General features: G+C 39.7%; 1 protein-coding gene across 4 annotated transcripts in view; it reads left to right on the top strand.

The window, feature by feature from the left end:
- Positions 1 to 25,312, top strand: part of PHKB (phosphorylase kinase regulatory subunit beta) — a 247,598-nt gene that overhangs the window by 142,923 nt on the left and 79,363 nt on the right. For all 4 annotated transcript variants that reach the window (XM_053582096.1, XM_053582095.1, XM_053582098.1 and 1 more), the window contains 2 exons: positions 249 to 407; positions 11,475 to 11,569. In XM_053582096.1, the coding sequence (XP_053438071.1) occupies positions 249 to 407; positions 11,475 to 11,569 (254 nt within the window). The remainder of the gene's footprint in view (positions 1 to 248; positions 408 to 11,474; positions 11,570 to 25,312) is intronic.

The raw sequence follows: 25,312 nt of genomic DNA on the forward strand, positions 1-25,312 counted from the left end.
AAGGAGATTATATACACACTGTTAGCTGAAATATAGCAAAATGCTGTTGAATTAGTGTTTTAAAGTTAAGTGTTTCTCCATGTTTTTCCCTGGCAGTATCTGGAAGGAATAAGAATCCCAACTTTCTATAGCTATCAAATCTGTGCAATATTTCTCCCTGCCTCCTAATCATTACAGTTACTTGAAGGGAAAGTTGGAAGAGAACACTGATTTGTTATATTTTAAATACTTATTTTTAAATTCCGTAGGCTATCCTGTCGTACCAAAGTACTATTATGTGCCAGCTGATTTTGTAGAATATGAAAAAAAAAACCCAGGTAGTCAAAAGAGATTTCCTAGCAACTGTGGCCGTGATGGAAAACTGTTTCTTTGGGGACAAGCCCTTTATATCATCGCAAAACTCCTAGGTAAGTAGAGAAGGTTGGGAGCATTGTTCCCCCTGTTATCAAGATGTTAGAGATAAATCTCTTTGCTGGCATTTTTCTTGGATTTGGGTGGTGTCTCATGCGGTTAAAGAGGCCTTCAGGGAATTTCTTAGTACGTAAAGGAGTCTTAATATATCTATTTCACTGAATAATAGTGGACAATTTATGAAAAAAAAGTGGAACAGACGTGGGTACCATTATGATCATTTAGGGGGCTGCATTCAGCTTACTAGATAGGTTTCTAGCAGAAGGTTATAGAAACTTTCTGATTGACTAAAACAGTCATGTTTGGTCATTGCTTTGGTAAATCACTTGCCAAAAGGAATTGCTCATCTCAAAGTCCTCTTCCCACTAAATACATATTGTCAATTTTCTCAGTTAGTTGGAGGCTTCATAGACATATTATGTATAATTTTTTGAAGAATTATTTTTCATTTTCTCCTACAAATTCAGCCGGAGGTACTCTTGGGCATATTGAAATGAAGGAAAATTTAATAAACACAAAAAAACATTTTGTAAACCATTATGCATCTTCCTGTGCCAATCCTTGCTAAAATTCCAAACATTAGCATTTCCATCAAAAAGGTATCATTTTAGAGTCTGAATTCCTTTGTAAGAAACAGATGATAAAAATGGCTAATTGTAAACATTGCACCTGCAACTAAGAGAAAAACGCTCACTGTGTGGAGCACTCCTGCTGTCTTTGTCATCCCTAGCCTGATGGCATAGATGCTGATGCATTTGTTTGTGTTGTAAGAGCAATCATCTCGGTTTCTTTTTTTTTCACATTCCATTAGGGAAGAATATTTCAAAGGCCAGCTTTCCAAATCAAGCTTTACGTAAACGATATATAAGAGCAGAGAGAGCTAACCAAAGAAGCAAAAATTAAGTTAATGCTGTTTTTGATTTTCTCCTTTCCTAACTATATTTTCTGGATGTCTAAATATACCAATGTTAATTTAAAAACATGTAGAAAGATTTTCTTCCTTTAAAGTGACATATTTTTGATAAGCAGTTGATATTATTCATATAGGCTTTGCTTTTAGATTTTTCCAAAGGAGGAAAAAAATATATGTGAAGTAGATGTAGCCAAGTTTATCTCCATTCAAGACCTGTATTCAACACAGACACTTTGGACGGCCCAGGGCTTTCTGACTGACTCGTACTGTTAGCAATCTTTTTTCTTTTTTTAAATCTTAATTTACTCATGTAGAGTGTAGTTAATTCTGCACTCCTGATTTATTAGCCTTGTCAATTTTATCTAAAGGCTTTGCTCAGAGAATACTCTTTCCAGTTGTACCAAACCCAGATCAGGATTATCTTTGCTTAGAGTATTATTTTCATCTGTTGATATAGCTAAATAAAACATATTAGTAGAAGGATACTTAACCAGTGTAAAGATAAGAATTTTAACAGTAGAATCATAGGTTTCTATATATTACATTTGGAAGTTATAAATGAGCCTGATGAAATTTTTCTGTGATTCTGAGGCTGAATGCTGGCACCTTGGATCTGGAATTTGAAGTCTAAACCTTTTTCTTGCATTTTGCTGTGTGTCCAGCCTGGGTTTGATACAACTAGAAAGAGTGTTGTTTGAGCAGAGCCTCTTAGATAAAATTGACATGTCTAATGAATTGGGGGTGCAGAATTCACTACACTTTACATAAGCAAATTGAACCTAAAAAAAAAGAAAAAGATTGTTAACAGTACGAGTCAGTCAAAAAGTATGGAACTGCCCACTCTATCTTTGATGAATATAGACAGGTCTTAGGCAGACAGCATTTTCTCAAGTTACGACCAGTCAGCAGAAATAGTAAAGGTCATACCTCCTTTTCTGTTTCATAACCAAAGAGAACAAACAGAGCAGAGCTGCCTTGTAAGAAAGAGTCAGTTTCGCTTTTCCCTGCTGACCTTCTGAACAGGCCCATTGCATACCAGAAGCCACACCCATGTCTCCAGCTGGACAAGAGAGAGGTCACATATTCCTTAGCACTATGTGTCTTCTGCTTAACAACTCACTGGATAAGATGAGAAAGATCTCAAAAGATTGAATCATTTAGTGGCTCTTAACTATTGTAAAGTAGCCCCAAGAACTGTCACATTTCTAGGCATATTCATTATAATTTCCTCCAGTTTCTCCTCTACCACACTTACTAAAAATTTTTTATTTATTCATTAAAGGATCCTCAGTTGAATATCTGCTAGACAACATTTTGTGGGCAGTTAACTAGAGTTACTATTTTACATGAAAAAAATAAAACAGTGAATCTTTTAAAAGAGTCTATAATATGACTTTCACTTTGAATTCAAGCCAGCTCGTGTCCCATTTATATCCAATAAGAATATTTTTGCTTTGTGTGTGCCTAAGTGAATAATTATACACCAAAACTATATGACTTCTATTCCACCGTTAGAGAAAAAGGGCACAATATGCCGTTTCTTGAGCCAGGGCCTGAACTTCCTACCATGTTCTTAGAAAATAGTTCATTAGTTACAATGTTTCCTAAAAAAAAAAATTTAGGTTTTTAGAAAATCATTTTTTTGGTATGTAATAGATAAATAAATTATAAACATGCATATTTTAAACCACATAATATGTATTAAGATATAGTATTTGACTTCTTAGAATAAAAAGATCATTAGTTATACCTTTAATTGTTATTCATATTCAAAAGTTTAGCATGTGAAATCAGTCTGAAGAAAGCAGAATGCCATATAAATCTACGATTCTACTGTTAAATAAAATAACCTCGGGGCAGGCATTGTGGCTCATGCCTATAATTCTAGCACTCTGGGTGGCCAAGGTGGGTGGATTGCCTGAACTCAGAAGTTCAAGACCAGCCTGAGCAATATACTCTGAGCAAGACCCAGTCTCCAAAAGTAGCTGGGCGTTCTGATGGGCTCCTGAAGTCCCAGCTACTCAGGAGGCTGAGGCAGGAGGATTGCTCAAGCCCAAGAATTTGAGTTTGCTAGAGCTGTGACTCTAGCAAGAGCAGAGTGGTAAACTCTGTCTCTAAAAAATAAAAATAAATAACCTTAAGAGTCGGTCATGCGTTGCTTTAATGACAAGGATACATTCTGAAAAATGTGTTGTTAGGAGATTGTGTAAGCTACCGCACACCTAGACTGTCTGTAATATAGCCTGTTGCTCCTGGGCTCCAAACCTGTACAGGCTGATACTGTACTGAAGGCTGCAGGCTACTGTGACACAGTCGTGTTTGTGTATATAACATATCTAACCACAGAAAAGGCACAGTAAAAATATGGTACATGATTATATAGCACATGATTATATTGATCACATAAAAAGACTCCTGAATATTATGATCTTTTGCTGCACAGAAATCCCACCTTAGGTCACTACAGTCACATGGAAACCTGCAGAAAGGTAATGATTGTACTCAGAAATCCTTTTTTTGGATTGAAACTTTTTGAGATTCAGAAAACTAAAAAATATAATGGAAAGTTAAGTACAACTTTAAAATGTTCCCAAAGCTACTACTTAACTATAATAAATGTTCTTATTCAGTATGTTTTAAAAAGAGAACCATATCATGCATTTAGCTTTAAAAAATCTGACTGAAGTTTTCTGATCCTGTACATCAGACAGTCCCAGTGACCATCTTCATTCAGGCCCTGTTGTGTGATCCCAGGCTATTACAGGGTAGACGTGTACATGCTGTATAATTTATGGCAGTGAGTAGACACATTTTTTTAGGATAGATGTTTTGAAAACATTAATAAAACATCAAGGGTTAAAACAAGACATGATCTGTGATTAAGCTTGAATTATTGAACAATTTTAATTAACTAAAACTTTCTCTTCAATGCACACAAAATCCTAAAATATTGTAACGATGTGCAGTAGATTATTTCTCTGACAGTATGATCTTTTTCCTCCAGTTTCTCCTCTAGCTTCTTTTCCTTTTTTTTCCTTCTTTCTTTTTGTTTTTCACATACTATAATGGAAAGGTCAAGAGTTTCTGGATCACGAGCTTAGGAGTCAGACAGCTCAGGGTTGAATACAAGTTCTGCCACTTACAACCTCGTAAGGAAACACACGTAAGGCCTTTACTGTATAAGAAATGCACTTACGTGGTTCTTCTGTTAAATACTCTCTGTCTCCCTTCCCTGCCTCCCCGTGTCAGCTGCCTGGAGGAGACAGTGTCTGTGAGTGGACCTCCCAGTCCTGTCCAGGACTCACATGCTTGGCAGCCCCACAGCCACAAATTCATCACAGGAAGAAAACGCTTCCCCAGGTGTTACTTAACCGTTCACCTACTGGTTAATTCAACTTCTGTTTGTGGTGGCCTCTCTTTGGTAGTCACTGTGACGTCTGGTGCTTCTATAGCAAGAGTTTTTGGAAATATTTCTCTCTTGAGAGTAGCCTAATTATTCTGACATGCTATCTCCTAATTCCAGCTTTTGTAACTAAGACAAGTCCATTTGCATTTTATTTCATTCATGGCATTTCTTGCCCAGTTGATCTCAAATATGAAAGCCACTGATGAAGCCTAGAAATCTGATGCATTTCAAGGTAAAGCCACTGATCCACTGCTCCTAGTGAGAGTGAGGACATGAGAATTGAAAGGCTTGATTTTCATTGATCTGTTGACTTCAAATGCAGTTGACTCTCTGCGCTGTATGGCACATGGTTTTGTTACTGATCAGTTAAAGATAAAATGAATAGATAAGAGTATACAGATATATTTCCACATGGTTGTTGCTAGATTTGCCTGCTTTTACCCTTCAGGGAACTTCTAGCAGAAAGATAATGATTTCTGAGAACTTTCATTATCTTTCTCATGGTGTGTATGTGATCGCTAGTCACCTAAAGTGGGATTTCTTACGGCAGGCATTATAAACGTCTTGAGAGCACGTACAGTATTACTGCAAAGGCTTTACCTGGGGAGATTGTCTTTCTTTAGCTTATTCTGGCTGACTTCCTTTCTCTCTCTCTGTCTTTCTCTCTTTCTTTCTTGACAGTCTCCCTCTAACGCCTTGGGTAGAGTGCTATGGGCATCACAGCTCACAGCAACCTCAAACTCTTGGGCTTGAGCAATTCTCTTGCCTCAGCCTTTTGAGTAGCTGGGACTACAGCCATGTGCCACAATCCCTGGCTAGTTTTTCTATTTTTTTGTAGAGATGGGGTTCTTGCTCTTGCTCAGGCTGGTGTGGAACCCCTGAGCTCAAGCAGTCTACCCCACCTTGGCCTCCCGGAGCATTAGGATTCCAGGCTTGAGCTACCGCACACAGCCAATAACTGGGTTTCTTAAAACTAAAATGTTTTCATTGAATTGCTACTAGGGCTACAAAATTTGCATAAAAATTATGATCCCAATTCCTAATATATTTATGGAATTAAGTATGAAGGCAGGGATGCCTGGAGTCTGAGAAGGCTTTCATGCATATTCTCACACTGTTTCTCAGAAATATTAGTAATAGTGTACATACCTGCCTTAGACAAATACTACGTGTTCTTCACCCTTTACAAATACTGTCCTAAGTAATCCTAACATTTCAGTAAGATGTGTACTACATGGCATAGGCGAGGAAAGAAGAATGTAGCAACTCACCAAGGGTTACACAGCTCCTGACTTTATTGATTTATTCTGGAGGCTTCTGGGTGCTATGTCACCTGTAACTTCTGTAGCACTAAATATGCTCATTTAAAAAAAAAAAAAAATTGGGGCCAAGATGGGTGGATTGCTTCAGCTCAGGAGTTTAAGAGCAGACTGAGCAAGAGCGAGACTCTTTCTCTACTAAAAATAGAACAACTAACAGGCGTTGTGGTGGGCACCTGTAGTCCCAGCTACTCAGGAGGCTGAGGCAGGAGGATCGCTTGAGCCTAGGAGTTTAAGGTTGCTGTGAGCTGTGATGCCACAGCACTCTACCCAAGAGGACTTGAGTGAGACTCTGTCTCACCAAAAAAAAAAAAAACTTTGCTAACTTAGTAAAATGTTAAGTTATATCTTGTTTTTATTTATATGCTCACTATTAAAAAACATTTCTAAGTTATTATCTTTGTGAATTTTCCCATTTACTTTTAACCTTGTTTTTATGTTTTTTGCTTCTAAATGTTGTTTATGCGGAGGGGTGTGTGTGTGTGTGTGTGTGTTCTTTTGTTTTAGAGACAAGATCTTGCTCTGTTTGTCATCCAGGTTGAAGTGCAGTGGCACAATCATGGTCACTGCAGCCTTGAACTCCTGGGCTCCAGTGATCCTTCTACCTCTGCCTGTGCCCCCACACACAGTAGCTGGGACTACACGGGTGTGCACCACCACAGCCAGCTAATTTTTTTTTTTTTAAAAAGAGATGAGGTGTTGTTATGTTGGCCAGGATGGTCTCAACTCTTGGGCTCAAGTGATCCTCCTGTCTTGGCCTCCCAAAGTGCTGGATTCCTGGCATTAGCCACCAGGCCTAACCTATACTGATTTTTTGATGAATGAAATTTAAAATCTTTATGCACTCAGATCTATCAGTGTTTTCCTACTTAATTTATGCTGTGTAATTTGACATTCTAATCTTCAAAAGTCCATCCTTATTAATCAATTGACTAAAAAAATGATATATAAAAATGCGGAGGCTTGGCTCACACCACTCTGAGAGGCCAAGGTGGGTAGATGGCTTGAGCTCAGGAGTTCAAGACCAGCCTGAGCAAGAGCAAGACCACATTTCTACTAAAAATAAAAAATAAAAATTGAAAAACTAGCTAGTCGTTGTGGCAGGTGCCTATAGTCCCAGCTTTCTGGAGAAGCTGAGGCAAGAGAATCACTTGAGCCTGGGAGTTTGAGGTTACTCTGAGCTGTGATGCCATGGCACTCTATCCAGGGTGACAGAGTGAGACTCTGTCTCCAAAAATTTTTTTAAAAATTGGGTTTTTTGATATATATGAGGTTGAAGATCTACGTTTTTTCCTCTGAATAGCTTATTTCATAACACATGTGTTCCTTAGGTGTGTTGTTGCAGCTGAGAATCAAGCCGTGAGGTACAGAATTTTACCCTGTAAATTATGTGCTGAGCCTGTCTCAGGGTGTCCTGTGTAATTTTGGTGTCACAATAAAAATAATTACTTACTCTGATAAATTTCTTTTAAATTGTTATTAAAGAAACAAAACTTTTGGTGAATATTTCTTTTTACCCCAACCATTATCATTAGAGGTAAACCCAACACATATTTAACAAACCTTTCTGTGCATAAAATTTGCAAATGTTAGTGAATTTACATAATCACTGTTTTCTAAAGACTTAAAGGCAGCTATCCTTAATTACAGAAATACTTGACTATATTTAAGGTTCAGTGTTACACTGTAAATGTAGAAACTTAATGTTCTTTTATTGTTTTCTATTTTAATTTTAAATATCCTGTAGTTTATTCTGTGTAAGTTCTTTCAGGCTAGTCACTCTTCACCAAGAAACCCAGAGGTGGTGGCAGGAGGACCTCCTGCCTGATAAAAGTCAATGCAGGGAGAAAATGAGTGTACCTATTAATTTGACCTTTTAGGGATATTTGTCACTTTTACCATGTGAAAATTAATGATTATGATAGTAAATGTTTCCATATTTGTTAACCGACCAATTTATTCTTTTGTTGAGTAAATCTGTTGACTTCCTATGGTCACGCCAGCTGCTGTTCTGGGTACTGGAGTATAGCCATGAATGAGAGGCATCCAACACATGGTGTAAAGCAGAACACGAAGACAGATACAGGAAATACAGAGAGACAGGCTTTGAAAAGATTTGGTTCACCATTCAATTCATATTAATTTTAATAGGTTAGCATTTATGCCTTCCAAGGATGTAAGATTTCTTAAATTATTTGTCCCATTTATAAATAATAAAATATTGTAATAAAGATAGAATTTCTTTTCTATAGAATGACAGTGAAACATTAATTATGAGAAGTGCTGTTGGGTTTGGAAAATATTTCACATCTCGGTGATCATTCAAAAGATAGAAAATAATTTGCTACGTATTTAGAAAATCAGTGAAGTTATATGTAAACATCTGGTTATATTGGTGTGTTTTAGATTTTGCAAAAGTATAATTTTTTCTGAGAGATAAAACATTTGTATTGTGCAACTTAATTTGGTTAGGAAAAATGTTGTGTGTCAAGGTGTAAATTTTTTCTTTTCTTTTTTTTTGGGGACAGAGTCTCACTATGTTGCCCTCAGCAGAGTGCTGTGGCATCACAGCTCACAGCAACCTCCAACTCTTGGGCTTAAGCGATTCTCTTGCCTCAGCCTCCCAAGTAGCTGGGACTACTGGTGCCTGCCACAACAACCAGCTATTTTTTTGTTGGAGTTGTCATTGTTGTTTAGCAGGCCTGAGTTGGGTTCAAATGTGCCAGCCTCAGTGTATATGGCCAGCGCCCTGCTGCTGAGCTGCAGGTGCTGCCCCTCAATTTTTTTTTTATTGTTTTCATCTCCTGGTATCTTTTCCACCTGAGCTGTATAGAATGGTCATGTTCTTAAAAGGAGCTCTGACTCTGGAAATAGACTGTCTCTCTTCTGTCACATATTAGCCATGAGCAAGTTGCTTAAATTCTTAGTGCCCCTGTTTTGTCATCAGTAAATGATAAGATCTGTGTGAGGATTAGTGGTTTAATGTGTGAAATGATCAAACGAGGCAGGAGCCTCGTGAGCAAGTTCAGAGTGTGAAATGCTCAGACAGCCCAGGAGCCTCATGAACCCTCTGAATCGCTGCTGCAGAGCCGTGTGGCTGTGGCAGGCTATGGGGTAGCTCCTCCTCCTTCACTTTCCTGTTGTTCTGCTATTTGTGTTACTTTAATTATTATTGAGCAGGTTCTCCACCAGTTACTAAAAAATCCTTTGGTGATTCTGTTGAATCACATTGCAGATGACCCTAAAAGATACCCCAGAATAGATATAACGTATATTCCTAAAGCTCTGAGAAATTTACTCTTGACTCCCTGCTTTGGTTTTTTAAAAATTATTTTTGTACAGATTTATGGAGCACATGTACAGTTTTGTTTCATGCATGTTTTGCATAGTGATCAAGTCAGGGCCCTGAGGGTGGCCTGAGTAACGTACAGTGCACCCATTAACTAAGCTCACCGCCCACTCCCCTCTCACCCCCTCCTTCCAAGTCTACACTGTCCATCTTTCCAGGCTCTACGTCAAAGTGTATGTAATTTATAGGCCCGTGTGTGAGAGATTCCAAGTCTACACTGTCCATCTTTCCAGGCTCTACATCAAAGCATATGTAATTTATAGGTCCGTGTATGAGTGAACATGCGGCGGTGGACTTTTCTCTGCCTGGCTTGTTTCACTTAAGATGATGGCCTTTAGTCCACACGTGGTGCTGCAGAGACACGACTTCATTCTTTTTTACAGCTGAGGGGTTTTGTTGTTTACATAGTTTCTTTATCCCCCTCATCCACTGATGGACACTTAGGTTTATCCCATGTCTAGGCTGTGTGAATAGAGAGCTCCAGTAAACATGGGAATGCCACACTGTTTCCCTTTGCTTTGGACACACACCCAGCAGTGAGAGTGCAGGCTCATATGGCAGTTCTACTTTAGTTTTTCAAGGAACTTCCATACTGCCCTCCATAGTGGCTCTACTATTTTACATTTCTACCAACAGTTTATGAAGGTTTCCCTTTCTCCACATCCTCACTAACGTTCATTGTTGCCTATCTTTTGAATTAAAGCCATTTTAAGTGAGGCGAAGTGGTAATCTCATTGTAGTTTTAGATCGTATTTCTCGGCTGACTAATGTTTAGCATTTTTCATGTGCTTGTGTGTCCTCTTTTGAGAAATATCTATGAAGATCTTTTGCCCATTTTTAAATCAGATTATTTGAGGGTTTTGCTATTGAGTTGGTAATTAATCCCTTGTCATATAGCTAGTTTACAAATATTTTCTCCCATTCTGTGGGCTGTGCTGATTGTTTCCTTTGCTGGACAAAAGCATTTTAGTGTGATGTAATCCCATGTGTCCATTTTTGCTTTCTTTGTGCTTTTGAGGTCTTACTCAAGAAAATGTTGCCCAAACCAATGTCCTAGCAGGGGTCCTCAAACTTTTTAAACAGGGGCCCAGTTCACTGTCCCTCAGACCATTGGAGGGCCAGACTATAGTTTAAAAAAAAAACTATGAACCAATTCCTATGCACACTGCACATATCTTACTTTGAAGTAAAAAAACAAAACGGGAACAAATACAATCACACCGCCTCATGTGGCCCGCAGGCCGTAGTTTGAGGACTCCTGTAGAGGGTTTCCCCGGTGTTTTATTATAGTAGTTTCACACCTCTGGGTATATTTAAGTCTTTAATCCATTTTGATTTGATTTTTTTATAGGGTAAGAGGCAGGGATCTAATTTCATTAATTTCATTTAATTTAAGAGACATACTTTCCCCAATATATGTTCCTGGCACTTTAGTTGAAAAAGAGTTGACTGTAAATGCACTGATTTATTTCTGGGCTATTTTTAGACTTGGGTCTTGCTCTTGCTCTTGCTCAGGCTGCTCTCGAACTGTTGATCTTAGGCTCTCCTCCTGCCTAGGCCTCCCAGAGTGCTAGGGTTACAGCCATGGGCCACTGCACCCAGCCTTACTGTTATTATAAGTTCATTCCATTGTGGTCAGATAATATACTTTTTGTATACTTTTATATTTATTGTGGTTTATTTTATGGCCTAGTATCTGGTATGTCGCAGGGGTCCTCAAACTACGACCCGCAGGCCACATGAGGTGGTGTGATTGTATTTGTTCCCGTTTTGTTTTTTTACTTCAAAATAAGATACGTGCAGTGTGCATAGGAATTGGTTCATAGTTGTTTTTTTTTTTTTAAACCAGAGTCCAGCCCTCCAACGGTCTGAGGGACAGTGAACTGGCCCCCTGTTTAAAAAGTTTGAGGACCCCTGTGACCTAGATGATGTTCCATGTACATTAAGAAAAATGTATTTTTTATGCTCTTGTGTTCTCTATGTAGTGTTTTATGTATGTCTCTTAGGTCTAGTTGTTTATAGTGTTATTTATGCAAATGCATTTTTGGTAATGTCGCTTCCCCTTGTTTTTTTCAGCTGATGAACTAATCAGTCCTAAGGACATTGACCCTGGCCAGCGCTATGTCCCCCTGCAGAGTCAGCGGAACGTGAGCATGAGGTTTTCCAATCAGGTAAGGAGACACTGTATTTCTTCATTTGGACTCATCCAAGGACATTTAAAGCTTAATTGAAGAGGAAATTTTTATTCTGAATGGGTTTTTGTTGTTCCTTCTTGGGGAAAGGCTTCTACTTCTTCTGATTAGTTAAGATTTGCTTGTTACTGAGAGAGTAGGAGTCAGGTGTGTCCAACAAAGAGTCTTCACTTGAACGCTTTCATCTTCAGAATGGCGTCGAGTGTCTCTGACGTGTGGGCATCAGGAGGACAGGGGAGGTGGCCCTGTTACTGAAGGCAGTGGGATCTCTGAAAGATCTGTGCGTGACATCCCCCGTGCTTTGTCTTCCTGTCAGGGCTGAGTGACTGGCAGAGTTGTTCTCAGCACCTGGCAATGTGTTGGAGGAAGGAATAGTCTTTAAATTTTTACACCTACTAGCTATGGATTCAGACTGTGTTGTGTCCACCAAATAAGTGTTTGTAGGATCAGCAAGATTGATACTGACTTGAGCAGACCCTCAAGTACTAAATGATACCCATAAGCAGGACTGTTACAATGAAGATGTTGTGGATTGTGGAAACTGCCTGAGGAGAAAGGGAACGACCCTGGGTGTGTGCCTGGGGTTCCAAGCAGGCAGCTTGCATTTGTAAGAATGGCAGCAGCACTTATGAAAGATGCGTTTACACATTGAAGTGCTTCTTTTATTTAAAAAAATACAAATTCTCGTGCACACACACCGGTAAATGCTGTTTTAATGAAAGAAAGGGAGAAGCAACGGCTTCTTTAGGTTCTGTTTCTTTTACTCTTTTGCTGGGACATGAAATTACTCTGAGTGGTTTATAGATGAGAAGCTGTTTGAGAGACTAGCAAAGGTTTTCTCAGAAACAAAATCCTTGGGTTAAAATGTGATGGAAATTTCTCACGGGCTTTTCGCTCCTAGAAGGGGTGATGTGGTCTTTATCTCAGTCATCACTCGGGCCAATGTAATGCAAGTGTACAATCCATACAGATTTGAAAGATGCAGTTTTACTTGAAGAAATGGTAAAATGTGCCTCTAACTGCACATTCCCCAGTGCTGTGACTCTGAGCTATTTTAAGACTACCATGTATCATTTAAATAGTATTTCATGTCACTTCTCTTGAATGATGAAAACTCAAAGCCTTTTCTTAGAAAATAAATTAATAGGTCAAAGATTTGAGGCATGGGGCAGGAGCCAAAGAACATCAAAGCGTTTAACAGGCACATGGCTCACAAAATCAACAATTTAAACAGTTGTTTCACTTGTGACACACGGGGAAGGCTGTGCATCATTGTAATCGGCAACTGGCGTCCATTTCAGGGATCTCTCTCCTGATCAAGAACACTATCAGGGTGTCCAAAAGTGGGAGTGGATTTTAAAGAGATTCCACCCCATAGGTATTTTTAATATTAAAATTGTTTTCTGATGTTTCTACTAAGTTGTCTGTGGGGTTCCTCCCAGGTGGAGCCCCGTCCCCTGAGGACACACTCTGGTCCAGGGAGGCCTGGAGCTCTCTTCTCAGCACCTGGCAGGTGGCGTCTGTGCAGTGCTGTGTGCGGTTTCTGAGAGGTAGGCCGTAGGAGGGTTTGCAGCAGAAAATTTCTGGGAGCTGACGTGCCCCACCCCTCCGCAGCTTGGTTGTGGCCATATTCAACATCATGACGTTCCCTGGCTACTTCCTCAGCTACTTTCAGCAGCAAGAAAGACCTGCATGTCTGTTACTGGGGCGGGGTGAGGCACCAGACATGTCCTCAGGTGTGGAGCCCTCTGCTGCAAATGCCAGTGTCGTCAGCCACTTGGTCACGATTGCCCAGTCTGTGGGGATTGGTCACTGCCAAATGTTTGGAAAGTAATGTGGGGTATTAAAGTCCAGACAATTCCTGCAGATGGAATAAGTCCTGCCCCTGAAGGAGGGCGTGCCAGGGTCCCCATGACCACCCTCAGCCTTAGCAGTCCACCAGATGACTCATGGGATTCAGAAGCTTTTATACTTAGGATTTATTACAGTGAAAGTATACAGGAAAAAAAATCAGCAGAGGGAAAAGGGATGAGGAACATATTCTTAGAAAGCTGGGCACAAGCTTCCAGGGGTCCTCTTCCAGTGGAGTAAATACAGAATTACTCCAGCAAGGGTGTGTGAGGGTGCACGCAGAGTACCGCCCACCAGGGGCATGCACACAGGCAGAGCTGTCCCCAGCTTTCTTTAGGCTCCCTCATCTAGGCATGCAGCACCTGTGTATGGCTTCTGCTATTCACGCACCAGCCCCCCAGAGAGCAACCAGATGCTCACCGCAGGTCACTGTGAGCACAGACTCTCTGGGAAGACTGGTACCCTGTGTCCCAAGGCCCCAAGCCCTCTTATCCACTAAGTCTCTTACTTTTTCTCAAATGTTTTCTATTTCTTTATTTTTGGCTATAATTATATTTCATAAATTATATTTTTAATTAAAAATTTTATTATATTTTATATGTGGGGGTATCAAGTGGTACTTTAATGTGGTTTTGATTTGCATTTCCCTAGTTACTAAAATTAAGAACATTTTTATGTGTTTGTTGGCTATTTGTCTATGTGTATATCTTCTCTGGAGAAATAATCTGTTTAAATACTGTGGCCATTTTTAATTGATTTGTCTCTTTATTATTGAATTGTAAGAGTTCTTTATATGTTCTAGACCCTTCTATGATCGCACATATTTTCTCCCATTTGGTGATTTCTTTTTCTTTTTCTTCGTCTTTTTTTTTTAAAGACAGAATCTCACTTAGTTGCCCTGGGTACAGTGCAGTGTTGTCATAGCTCACAGCAACCTCAAATTCTTGGGCTCAAGTGATCCTCCTGAGTAGCTGGGACTACAGTCACCTGCTACAATGCCTGGCTATTTTTTTTTTTTTTTAAGAGATCAAGTGGTCTCACTGTTACTCAGGCTGGTGTGGAACTCCTGAGCTCAAGCAATCCACCCGCCTCAGCCTCCCTGAATGCTGGGATTACAGGTGTGAGCCACCATGCCCAGCCATTTGGTAGTTTCTTGATGGTGTCATTTGAAGTACTGGAGTGTTTAATTTTGATGAGACCTAATTTACCTATTTGGGGGTGGGCGGAGGGTTGCTTGTGTTTTGGTGTCTCATCTAAGAAATTTTTGCCTAATCCGAGGCCGTGAGGGTTTATGCCTGTGTTTTTCCCGAGCACTTTATAGTTTTTAGGTCTTACATTTGCGGCCCATTTTAAGTTCATTTTTATATATGGTGTGAGGTGAGATCTGACTTCATTCTGTGTGTGTGGATATACAGTTGTCACCATTTGTTGAATCTCCACAGTAAATTTTCTCTCTTTTATTAATGGAATAAAATAGATACAATATTTATTATTTTAATCATTCATAGGTATACAAGTCAGTGACATTAAATACACTTAGAATTTTGTGTAGCCATCACCACCTGGAACTTTTCTATTGTCTCCATCAGGAGTTCTGAACCTGTGAAGTGATGGCTCTCCCTTCCCTCCTCCCTTCTGCTCTGGTGGCCTCTGTTACGCTTCCTGTTTCTCAGAGTTTGACCTCAGATGGGTGGAATCATGCACTGTCCTGTGTCTGGCTTATTTCACTAAGTATAATTTCCGAAATAACTTTGTGTGTTTGTCTCTTTTCCGGCTGCTCATTTTGTCACATACCTGGTGACCCTCATTACCCATCATATATTAGCATGATGAATGAGCTGATTATCTTCCAAGTATTAAGTAGTCTCCTCCCTTCACCACCCCAGCAAGGGGAGGAAGGGAAATGTGGTTGGAGTTCTGGCTCTTGGCCAACTTCCCTGTGAGTCAGGGATCTGGCAGGAACAAACTAGAGTCTTGTCACACTTGCCAAATGCCAGAATTAGAAGGACTTTACTTTTAGGAAACTATTACATGTTTCGGGGTGGAGCAAGATGGCAGCCGAGTAACAGCTTCCTTGCATCTGGGCACCGTGAGTCTGGGGATATAGGACTCCAGGCATCTCTGGCTGGTGGGATCTGCCTATCATCACCCCTGAGAGGATACAGGGAGTCAGCGAGAGACTTCTGGACCCCAAGAGGAGGACTAAAACAGTGGAAACCGGCAAGTGGTCGCGTGTGTTCAATCCGCCTAAACCCGCCCGCAACTGTAAGTTCAGTAGCAGCGAGACTGCAAACCAGAAAGGCCTTACCTGTGAACTGTTTTGGTGTCTTTGGACTTGGCACTCAGCTGAACTACCTTGGGGAGAGCCTGAGCGGGAGTGCGGAGAACTCTGGCCTTTGTCTAGGGCCCCAGTCTGAGCCGCTGAGCCAGACGGAGCTAATAGAGTTTGGCTCTGGGTCACAGGCAGACATTGTGAGCGATCTGCCCTGGCAAGCTCCGCCCTCAGGGTCGCAGAGCTGGAATTGGGTGGGAGCTGGTAACCCAGCGACCAAGTAGCCTAAGGGCGGGGTCTGAGCCGCCTTGCAGCCCTAACCCTCGGGGGCAGAGGGAGACCAGTTTTGACACACAGGGTAAGTGGATAGCCACTTCAGCAGTGATTCCAGCAACAAGCACTTCCCTGAGAAAGCTTCTGCTCAGTAAGTGAACAAGTTCAAAGTGCCTTTTAAGTGGGCTGAAGAGAGATTTAGGGTGTCTACCTGCTGGGGTTCGAGAAACTAGCAGCCTCCAGTCGTATCAGAACTGTGATTAACATCTCATACCCCAGAAGACCACGTGTTGCCCAGACAATATTCAATTCCATATACATACTGCTTTGTTTTTGGTTGCGTGTGTGTTTTTTTTGTTTGTTTGTTTGTTTGGTTTTTTTTCTGGTTTGGTTTTTTTTTTTTGTTTATTTTGACGTTCTAGATTGTTGTTTTGTTTTTTAAGTTCAACCTTTTCCATACAGATCCTTTTTCTTTCTCAATTTTTCTAGTTTAATTATAATTTCCCATTGCTGCCTATTTCAATAATCAGAACTTCATTTTTGTTAGTGTTTCTACCACTATTATTTGGTTTTTCCAGCCAATTTTATCCCGTAAAGTTTTCTGTTTGCTTGTTTTGGTTTGATTTATAGCTTTTTTGTCTTTCCTCTCTACTTGGTGGAGGTGGGGTACTGTGTCTGATCAGGTTAGCAAAGAGCTGCTGACCTCAAGTGAACCACCCCACTTGGCACCCCCAGAAGGTGTTTTTTTTTTTTTAAGGTTGTATCAAAGTACCCTACTGTACACCTATATTGCTCTGTCTCCCTCTTTCTGTGCCTCTCTCCTTTTTGTCAATATTCCTTTCACCCAACCACTCTCCTTTCTCTATTTTTCTTTTTTTTCATTTTTTTTTTTTTTCTTATCACTCGGTCCTCATTTCTTTCATCGCTTTTTTGCTCTTAAACCTTCTCACCCTTCTGGTCCTGTAACCCTTAGTCCACAGGCACAAGAACTTAAAGAGCAAGAGGAATTGAAAGGAAAATTAGGGCAAGTAAACAGATAAAAGAAATCACCCATGAGGAAGAATCAGCAGAAAACTCCAGGCAACATGAAGAACCAGTCCAGAACTACCCCGCCAAGGGACCATGAGGTAGCTACTGCAGAGGATTCCACCTATACAGAAATGTTAGGAATGACAGAAAGGGAATTTAGAATACACATGTTGAAAACAATGAAGGAAATGATGGAAACAATGAAGGAAACTGTTAATAAAGTGGAAAATAACCAAAAGGAAATTCAAAAACAGAATCAAATAAGAGATGAACGATATGAAGAATATAAAAAGGATATAGCAGAGCTGAAGGAAATGAAACAGTCAATCAGGGAACTTAAAGATGCAATGGAAAGTATCAGCAACAGGTTAGACCATGCAGAAGAAAGAATTTCAGAGGTAGAAGACAAAGTTTTTGAGATAACTCAGATAGTAAAAGAGGCAGAAAAGAAGAGAGAGAAAGCAGAACGTTCACTGTCAGAATTATGGGACTTTATGAAGCGTTCCAACATACGAGTTATAGGAATTCCAGAAGGGGAAGAAGAATGCCCCAGAGGAATGGAAGCCATACTAGAGAATATTATAAAAGAAAATTTCCCAAATATCACCAAAGATTCTGACACACTGCTTTCAGAGGGATATCGGACCCCAGGTCGCCTCAACTCTAACCGAGCTTCTCCAAGACACATTGTGATGAACCTCTCCAAAGTCAAGACAAAAGAAAAGATTCTGCAAGCTGCCAGGAGTAAGCGCCAGTTGACCTACAGGGGCAAATCCATCAGATTGACCTCAGACTTCTCTAATGAAACTTTCCAAGCAAGAAGACAATGGTCATCTACCTTTAATCTACTTAAACAGAACAATTTTCAGCCCAGAATTCTGTACCCTGCTAAGCTAAGCTTCAAAATTGACGGAGAAATCAAATCATTTACGGATATACAAACATTGAGGAAATTCGCCACAACAAGACCAGCTCTACAGGAAATACTTCAACCTGTTCTGCACACTGACCACCACAATGGATCAGCAGCAAAGTAAGAACTCAGAAATTAAAGGACAGAACCTAACCTCCACACTGATGCAAAAGATAAAACTAAGCAATGGACTCTCACAAAATAAGACGAATAGAATACTACCACACTTGTCAATTATCTCCATAAATGTTAATGGCTTGAATTCCCCACTGAAGAGACATAGATTGGTTGACTGGATTAAAAAACACAAGCCATCCATTTGCTGTCTGCAAGAAACACACCTGGCTTCAAAAGACAAATTAAAGCTCCGAGTCAAGGGTTGGAAGACAATTTTTCAGGCAAATGGAATTCAGAAGAAAAGAGGAGTTGCAATCTTATTTTCAGACACATGTGGATTTAAAGCAACTAAAGTCAAAAAAGACAAAGATGGTCACTTTATATTGGTCAAGGGAAAAATACAACAAGAAGACATTTCAATTCTAAATATTTATGCACCCAATTTAAATGCTCCCAGATTCTTGAAGCAGACCTTACTCAGTCTGAGCAATATGATATCTGATAATACCATCATAACAGGGGACTTTAACACTCCTCTTACAGAGCTGGACAGATCCTCTAAACAGAAATTAAACAAGGATATAAGAGACTTAAATGAGACTCTAGAACAACTGTGCTTGATAGACGCATATAGAACACTCCACCCCAAAGACAAAGAATATACATTCTTCTCATCACCCCATGGAACATTCTCCAAAATTGATCATATCCTGGGACACAAAAATATCAACAGAATCAAAAGAATTGAAATTTTACCTTGTATCTTTTCAGACCATAAGGCACTAAAGGTGGAACTCAACTCTAACAAAAATGCTCGACCCCACCCAAAGGCATGGAAATTAAACAATCTTCTGTTGAATAACAGATGGGTGAAGGAAGAAATAAAACAGGAAATCATTAACTTCCTTGAGCATAACAACAATGAAGACACAAGCTACCAAAACCTGTGGGATACTGCAAAAGCAGTTTTGAGAGGAAAATTCATCGCTTTAGATGCCTACATTCGAAAAACTGAAAGAGAGCACATCAACAATCTCACAAGAGATCTTATGGAATTGGAAAAAGAAGAACAATCTAAGCCTAAACTCAGTAGAAGAAAAGAAATATCCAAAATCAAATCAGAGATCAATGAAATTGAAAACAAAAGAATCATTCAGAAAATTAATGAAACAAGGAGTTGGTTTTTTGAAAAAATAAATAAAATAGATAAACCATTGGCCAGACTAACGAGGAATAGAAAAGTAAAATCTCTAGTAACCTCAATCAGAAATGATAAAGGGGAAATAACAACTGATCCCACAGAGAGACAAGAGATCATCTCTGAATACTACCAGAAACTGTATGCCCAGAAATTTGACAATGTGAAAGAAATGGATCAATATTTGGAATCACACCCTCTCCCTAGACTCAGCCAGGAAGAAATAGAGCTCCTGAACAGACCAATTTCAAGCACTGAGATCAAAGAAACAATAAAAAAGCTTCCAACCAAAAAATGCCCTGGTCCAGATGGCTTCACTCCAGAATTCTATCAAACCTTCAAGGAAGAGCTTATTCCTGTACTGCAGAAATTATTCCAAAAAATTGAGGAAGAAGGAATCTTCCCCAACACATTCTATGAAGCAAACATCACCCTGATACCAAAACCAGGAAAAGACCCAAACAAAAAGGAGAATTTCAGACCAATCTCACTCATGAACATAGACGCAAAAATTCTCAACAAAATCCTAGCCAATAGATTACAGCTTATCATCAAAAAAGTCATTCATCATGATCAAGTAGGCTTCATCCCAGGGATGCAAGGCTGGTTTAACATACGCAAGTCTATAAACGTTATCCACCATATTAACAGAGGCAAAAATAAAGATCACATGATCCTCTCAATAGATGCAGAAAAAGCATTTGATAAAATCCAGCATCCTTTTCTAATTAGAACACTGAAGAGTATAGGCATAGGTGGCACATTTCTAAAACTGATTGAAGCTATCTATGACAAACCCACAGCCAATATTTTACTGAATGGAGTAAAACTGAAAGCTTTTCCTCTTAGAACTGGAACCAGACAAGGTTGTCCTCTGTCACCTTTACTATTCAACATAGTGCTGGAAGTTCTAGCCAATACAATTAGGCAAGACAAGGAAATAAAGGGAATCCAAATGGGAGCAGAGGAGGTCAAACTCTCCCTCTTTGCTGACGACATGATCTTATACTTAGAGAACCCCAAAGACTCAACCACAAGACTCCTAGAAGTCATCAAAAAATACAGTAATGTTTCAGGATATAAAATCAACGTCCACAAGTCAGTAGCCTTTGTGTACACCAATAACAGTCAAGATGAGAAGCTAATTAAGGACACAACTCCCTTCACCATAGTTTCAAAGAAAATCAAATACCTAGGAATATACCTAACGAAGGAGGTGAAGGACCTGTATAAAGAAAACTATGAAATCCTCAGAAAGGAAATAGCAGAGGATATTAACAAATGGAAGAACTTACCATGCTCATGGATGGGAAGAATCAACATTGTTAAAATGTCCATACTTCCCAAAGCAATCTACCTATTCAATGCCATTCCTATCAAAATACCAACATCATACTTTCAAGATTTGGAAAAAATGATTCTGCGTTTTGTATGGAACTGGAAAAAACCCCGTATAGCTAAGGCAGTTCTCTGTAACAAAAATAAAGCTGGGGGCATCAACATACCAGATTTTAGTCTGTACTACAAAGCCATAGTGCTCAAGACAGCATGGTACTGGCACAAAAACAGAGACATAGACACTTGGAATCGAATGGAAAACCAAGAAATGAAACTAACATCTTACAACCACCTAATCTTTGATAAACCAAACAAGAAAATACCTTGGGGAAAGACTCCCTATTCAATAAATGGTGTTGGGAGAACTGGATGTCTACATGTAAAAGACTGAAACTGGACCCACACCTTTCCCCACTCACAAAAATTGATTCAAGATGGATAAAGGACTTAAACTTAAGGCATGAAACAATAAAAACCCTCCAAGAAAGCATAGGAAAAACACTGGAAGATATTGGACTGGGGGAAGACTTCATGAAGAAGACTGCCATGGCAATTGCAACAACAACAAAAATAAACAAATGGGACTTCATTAAACTGAAAAGCTTCTGTACTGCTAAGGAGACAATAACCAAAGCAAAGAGACAACCTACACAATGGGAAAGGATATTTGCATATTTTCAATCAGACAAAAGCTTGATAACCAGGATCAATAGAGAACTCAAAGTAATCCACATGAAAAAAGCCAACAATCCCTTATATCAATGGGCAAGAGACATGAATAGAACTTTCTCTAAAGACGACAGACGAATGGCTAACAAACACATGAAAAAATGTTCATCATCTCTATATATTAGAGAAATGCAAATCAAAACAACCCTGAGATATCATCTAACCCCAGTGAGAATGGCCCACATCACAAAATCTCAAAACTGCAGATGCTGGCGTGGATGTGGAGAGAAGGGAACACTTTTACACTGCTGGTGGGACTGCGAACTAGTACAACCTTTCTGGAAGGAAGTATGGAGAATCCTCAAAGCACTCAAGCTAGACCTCCCATTTGATCCTGCAATCCCATTACTGGGCATCTACCCAGAAGGAAAAAAATCCTTTTATCATAAGGACACTTGTACTAGACTGTTTATTGCAGCTCAATTTACAGTCGCCAAAATGTGGAAACAGCCTAAATGCCCACCAACCCAGGAATGGATTAACAAGCTGTGGTATATGTATACCATGGAATACTATTCAGCCATTAAAAAAAATGGAGACTTTACATCCTTCGTATTAACCTGGATGGACGTGGAAGATATTATTCTTAGTAAAGCATCACAAGAATGGAGAAGCATGAATCCTATGTACTCAATTTTGATATGAGGACAATCAATGACAATTATGGTTATGGGGGGGGAAACAGAAAGAGGGAAGGAGGGAGGTGGGTGGGGCCTTGGTGTGTGTCACACTTTATGGGGGCAAGACATGATTGCAAGAGGGACTTTACCTAACAATTGCAATCAGTGTAACCTGGCTTATTGTACCCTCAATGAATCCCCAACAATAAAAAAAAAAAAAAAAAAGAAAAAAAAAAAAAGGAAACTATTACATGCACTAGAGGCATTATTTGGAGAAAAGCTTTGCTTCAGTGCTGACCATGGTTCCTTATGTGGGCCTTGGAGCTGGCTGCTGTGGGCTTTAGTCAGTCAGTCCCTCTGTGTCACCCGACTTCTCCCACCCGCCCCCACTGTACTTGCAAGCCAAGCACCCCTGTGGGGCCTGGTAACACTCTGAGCGTTTTATATAGGTTTCCTCTGCTCTGCCTCATTTGTTAGTGCATTTCCATTCTCCATCCCATACTCTCCAGGTATAGTGAAATATCTTACTTGATGACCTTCTTTCTTGTTTATTTTCAATATCTATTGTATATGATCATTTCCCTGGGGTATGAGGAGGGATGAGAATTTATTTTATTTTATTTTTATTATTTTTTTCATTAAATCATAGCTGTGTACATTAATGTGATCATGGGGCACCATACACTGGTTTTATATACCATTTGACACATTTTCATCACACTGGTTAACATAGCCTTCCTGGCATTTTCTTAGTTATTGTGTTAAGACATTTATATTCTACATTTACTAAGTTTCACATGTACCCTTGTAAGATGCACTGCAGGTGTAATCCCACCAATCACCCTCCCTCCGCCCATCCTTCCTCCTCCCCCTTCCCCATATTCTTAGGTTATAATTGGGTTATAGCTTTCATGTGAAAGCCATAAATTAGTTTCATAGTAAGGCTGAGAACATTGGATACTTTTTCTTCCATTCTTGAGATACTTTACTAAGAAGAATAGGCTCCAGCCCCATCCATGTAAGCATGAAAAAGGTAAAGTCTCCATCTTTCTTTAAGGCTGCATAATATTCCATGGTACATATACCACAATTTATTAATCCATTCGTGGATCAATGGGCACTTGGACTTTTTCCATGACTTAGCAATTATGAATTGGGCTGCAATAAACATTCTGGTACAAATATCTTTGTTATGATGTGATTTTTGGTCTTCTGGGTATATGCCTAGTAGAGGAATTACAGGATTGAATGGCAGATCTATTTTTAGATCTCTAAGTGTTCTCCAAACATCTTTCCAAAAGGAATGTATTAATGTATTATTCCCACCAGCAGTGTAGAAGTGTAGAAGTGTTCCCTTTTCTCCACATCCATGCCAACATCTCTGGACTTGGGAGGAGGTATGAGAATTGAGTGCCTGTGTGCACTCTGTTCTCTAGGACAGGAACCCTGCGCCTGGCCTCCTGTGTTACTTCCTACCTGTTTATTTCTGTTTAGACCTTTTCTTTTTCTCCTGCTATTCTCAGTGCTTCTTCAGATCCTGGCCAATAAACATAACACTGTGATACAGATAGATGTTCATTAAATAGTTGTGATGGCCCTGAATAATAGATGCAAATCAAGTAAATTAAACACTGTAATTATTTATGTTGTCTGGTAAAATAACATTTGAAAGAAAATGATTTACTGAAACTGTTAATTAATCTGTTCTTTATTCTTATAAATAGGGTAACAGGGCCTGCTTCTGTACCCTCACTTTCCTGTGTCACATTTGATTTAGGAAAAAATGAATTATGCAGAAGACTATCTTGTCCTTTCCTATGAATTACTCCCTGAAAACACGCCACGTGGGTTCAGACGCCCTGCTGTTGAGCCTGCTTTTCCCATAGCCTTTCCATGCTCCACCTGTTGGGCTGTACCTGTGGGTGCACCTGACTTCTTGGCAGAGGCCCCAGACTAGAGAATGTCTCCTTCTTCTTTGTCTTCTGTCAGTCCAGTTTAGTTTCCAACAGGACAAGTGAGTGGAAGTGAGAGACATCAGTGTTCCCCCTGTTGATGGCACTGTCCAAGCCATTTTACACTCTTATGTCTCATTTTATACTCGTCATCAACACTGTTCTGAGATAAATATTACATTCATTTTACAGATAGATAATGTCTCAGAGAGGTTTAATAATTTCTCCAAGGTCACAAGGTTGTCAAGTGGCAAAACCAGTGTTAGTGTCAGTTCTACAGTGTTAACTGAAGAAGGAAAGGAAAGAAAGAATATCAAGCATTTGGAAGCAATGATTTTTGTAATGGTGGGAAGGAGTTAATGGGAGAAAGAGCTTGTTTCCTGAACAGCCTGGCTCAACATCACATCGCAGGAACACAGTTGCACCTGTGCCCTAGGATGCTGCGAGGCCTGTGGAGGCCTGATCTGAAAAATTAAACACAGAGGTGTCACCTCAGTACAGACTCTAAGATGGGATTCATTTACATAACAGGGATCACAGTAAAGGACTGACTCTATCCTCCTTTCTTCTTCCCTGTGATGACAGGAGGAGACCAAGTCCACACATAAAAGTAATTTAATTGGGGATTTCCTTCTTCCTTAACCAGAAAAAAAACCCTTTCAGGATTTTCTCATTCGCCTTGACTTGTTACTGTAAGAGAGCCCATTGTTTTCTGTTGCTTAGATGACTCTGGGGCTGGGAACAGAGATCTTCACTGTTGGCTGCAGCGCCTCTGCCATGCTGATGTGCAACAATCGTCTCCTGGAGACTGCGGTTTGCAGCCCTTGCCGTCTGATCACAGCAGAGGGGGCAGTCATGACCATGAGCATTTTGGTGATTAATTGTGTTTAGTATCACACTTGTCCCCTGTGGCCCTGAAGAGGACATGCTTTTATGGGAGCTGGGTTGGGGTTTCTGGAGTTCTATCGCCCTTGAACTTTATTTTGAAGTGTGTTATTATACTAAGTGGAGTACGGAATATTCTTGGTTAAATAGGAAAACATGATCGATACCTTGTTAAATGTTTGTAGGAGTCTGTCTGAGACCATCATATTTAATAGGCACTACCACCAGGAGTTGTTTTTTCCTTCATTTTTTGTTTTCAACCCAATTTGAGAAAAATTGATCTTGTTTCTCAAAATAGGTGTTGTTGAATGCAACAGAATTTTTACATAAATAAGCTACTCTAATGTCAAAGGCAGAATCATAGAAAAAAATACTCGGATTTGAAAATGCTATTTTAATATTCAAGAATACAGATAGGAGGAGAGGTTTCATATTGTTGGATATTCTGCCTGGCAGAGTGCTCAGCCTCCACGTCACTTCATTTCCTCACATGTAAAATCAGAATATTTCCTAGAGCAGTAAGGACTAAATGAGTTATTATAGGT

The sequence above is a fragment of the Nycticebus coucang genome, chromosome 2, assembly GCF_027406575.1.
Source record: "Nycticebus coucang isolate mNycCou1 chromosome 2, mNycCou1.pri, whole genome shotgun sequence".
NCBI lineage: Eukaryota > Metazoa > Chordata > Mammalia > Primates > Lorisidae > Nycticebus > Nycticebus coucang.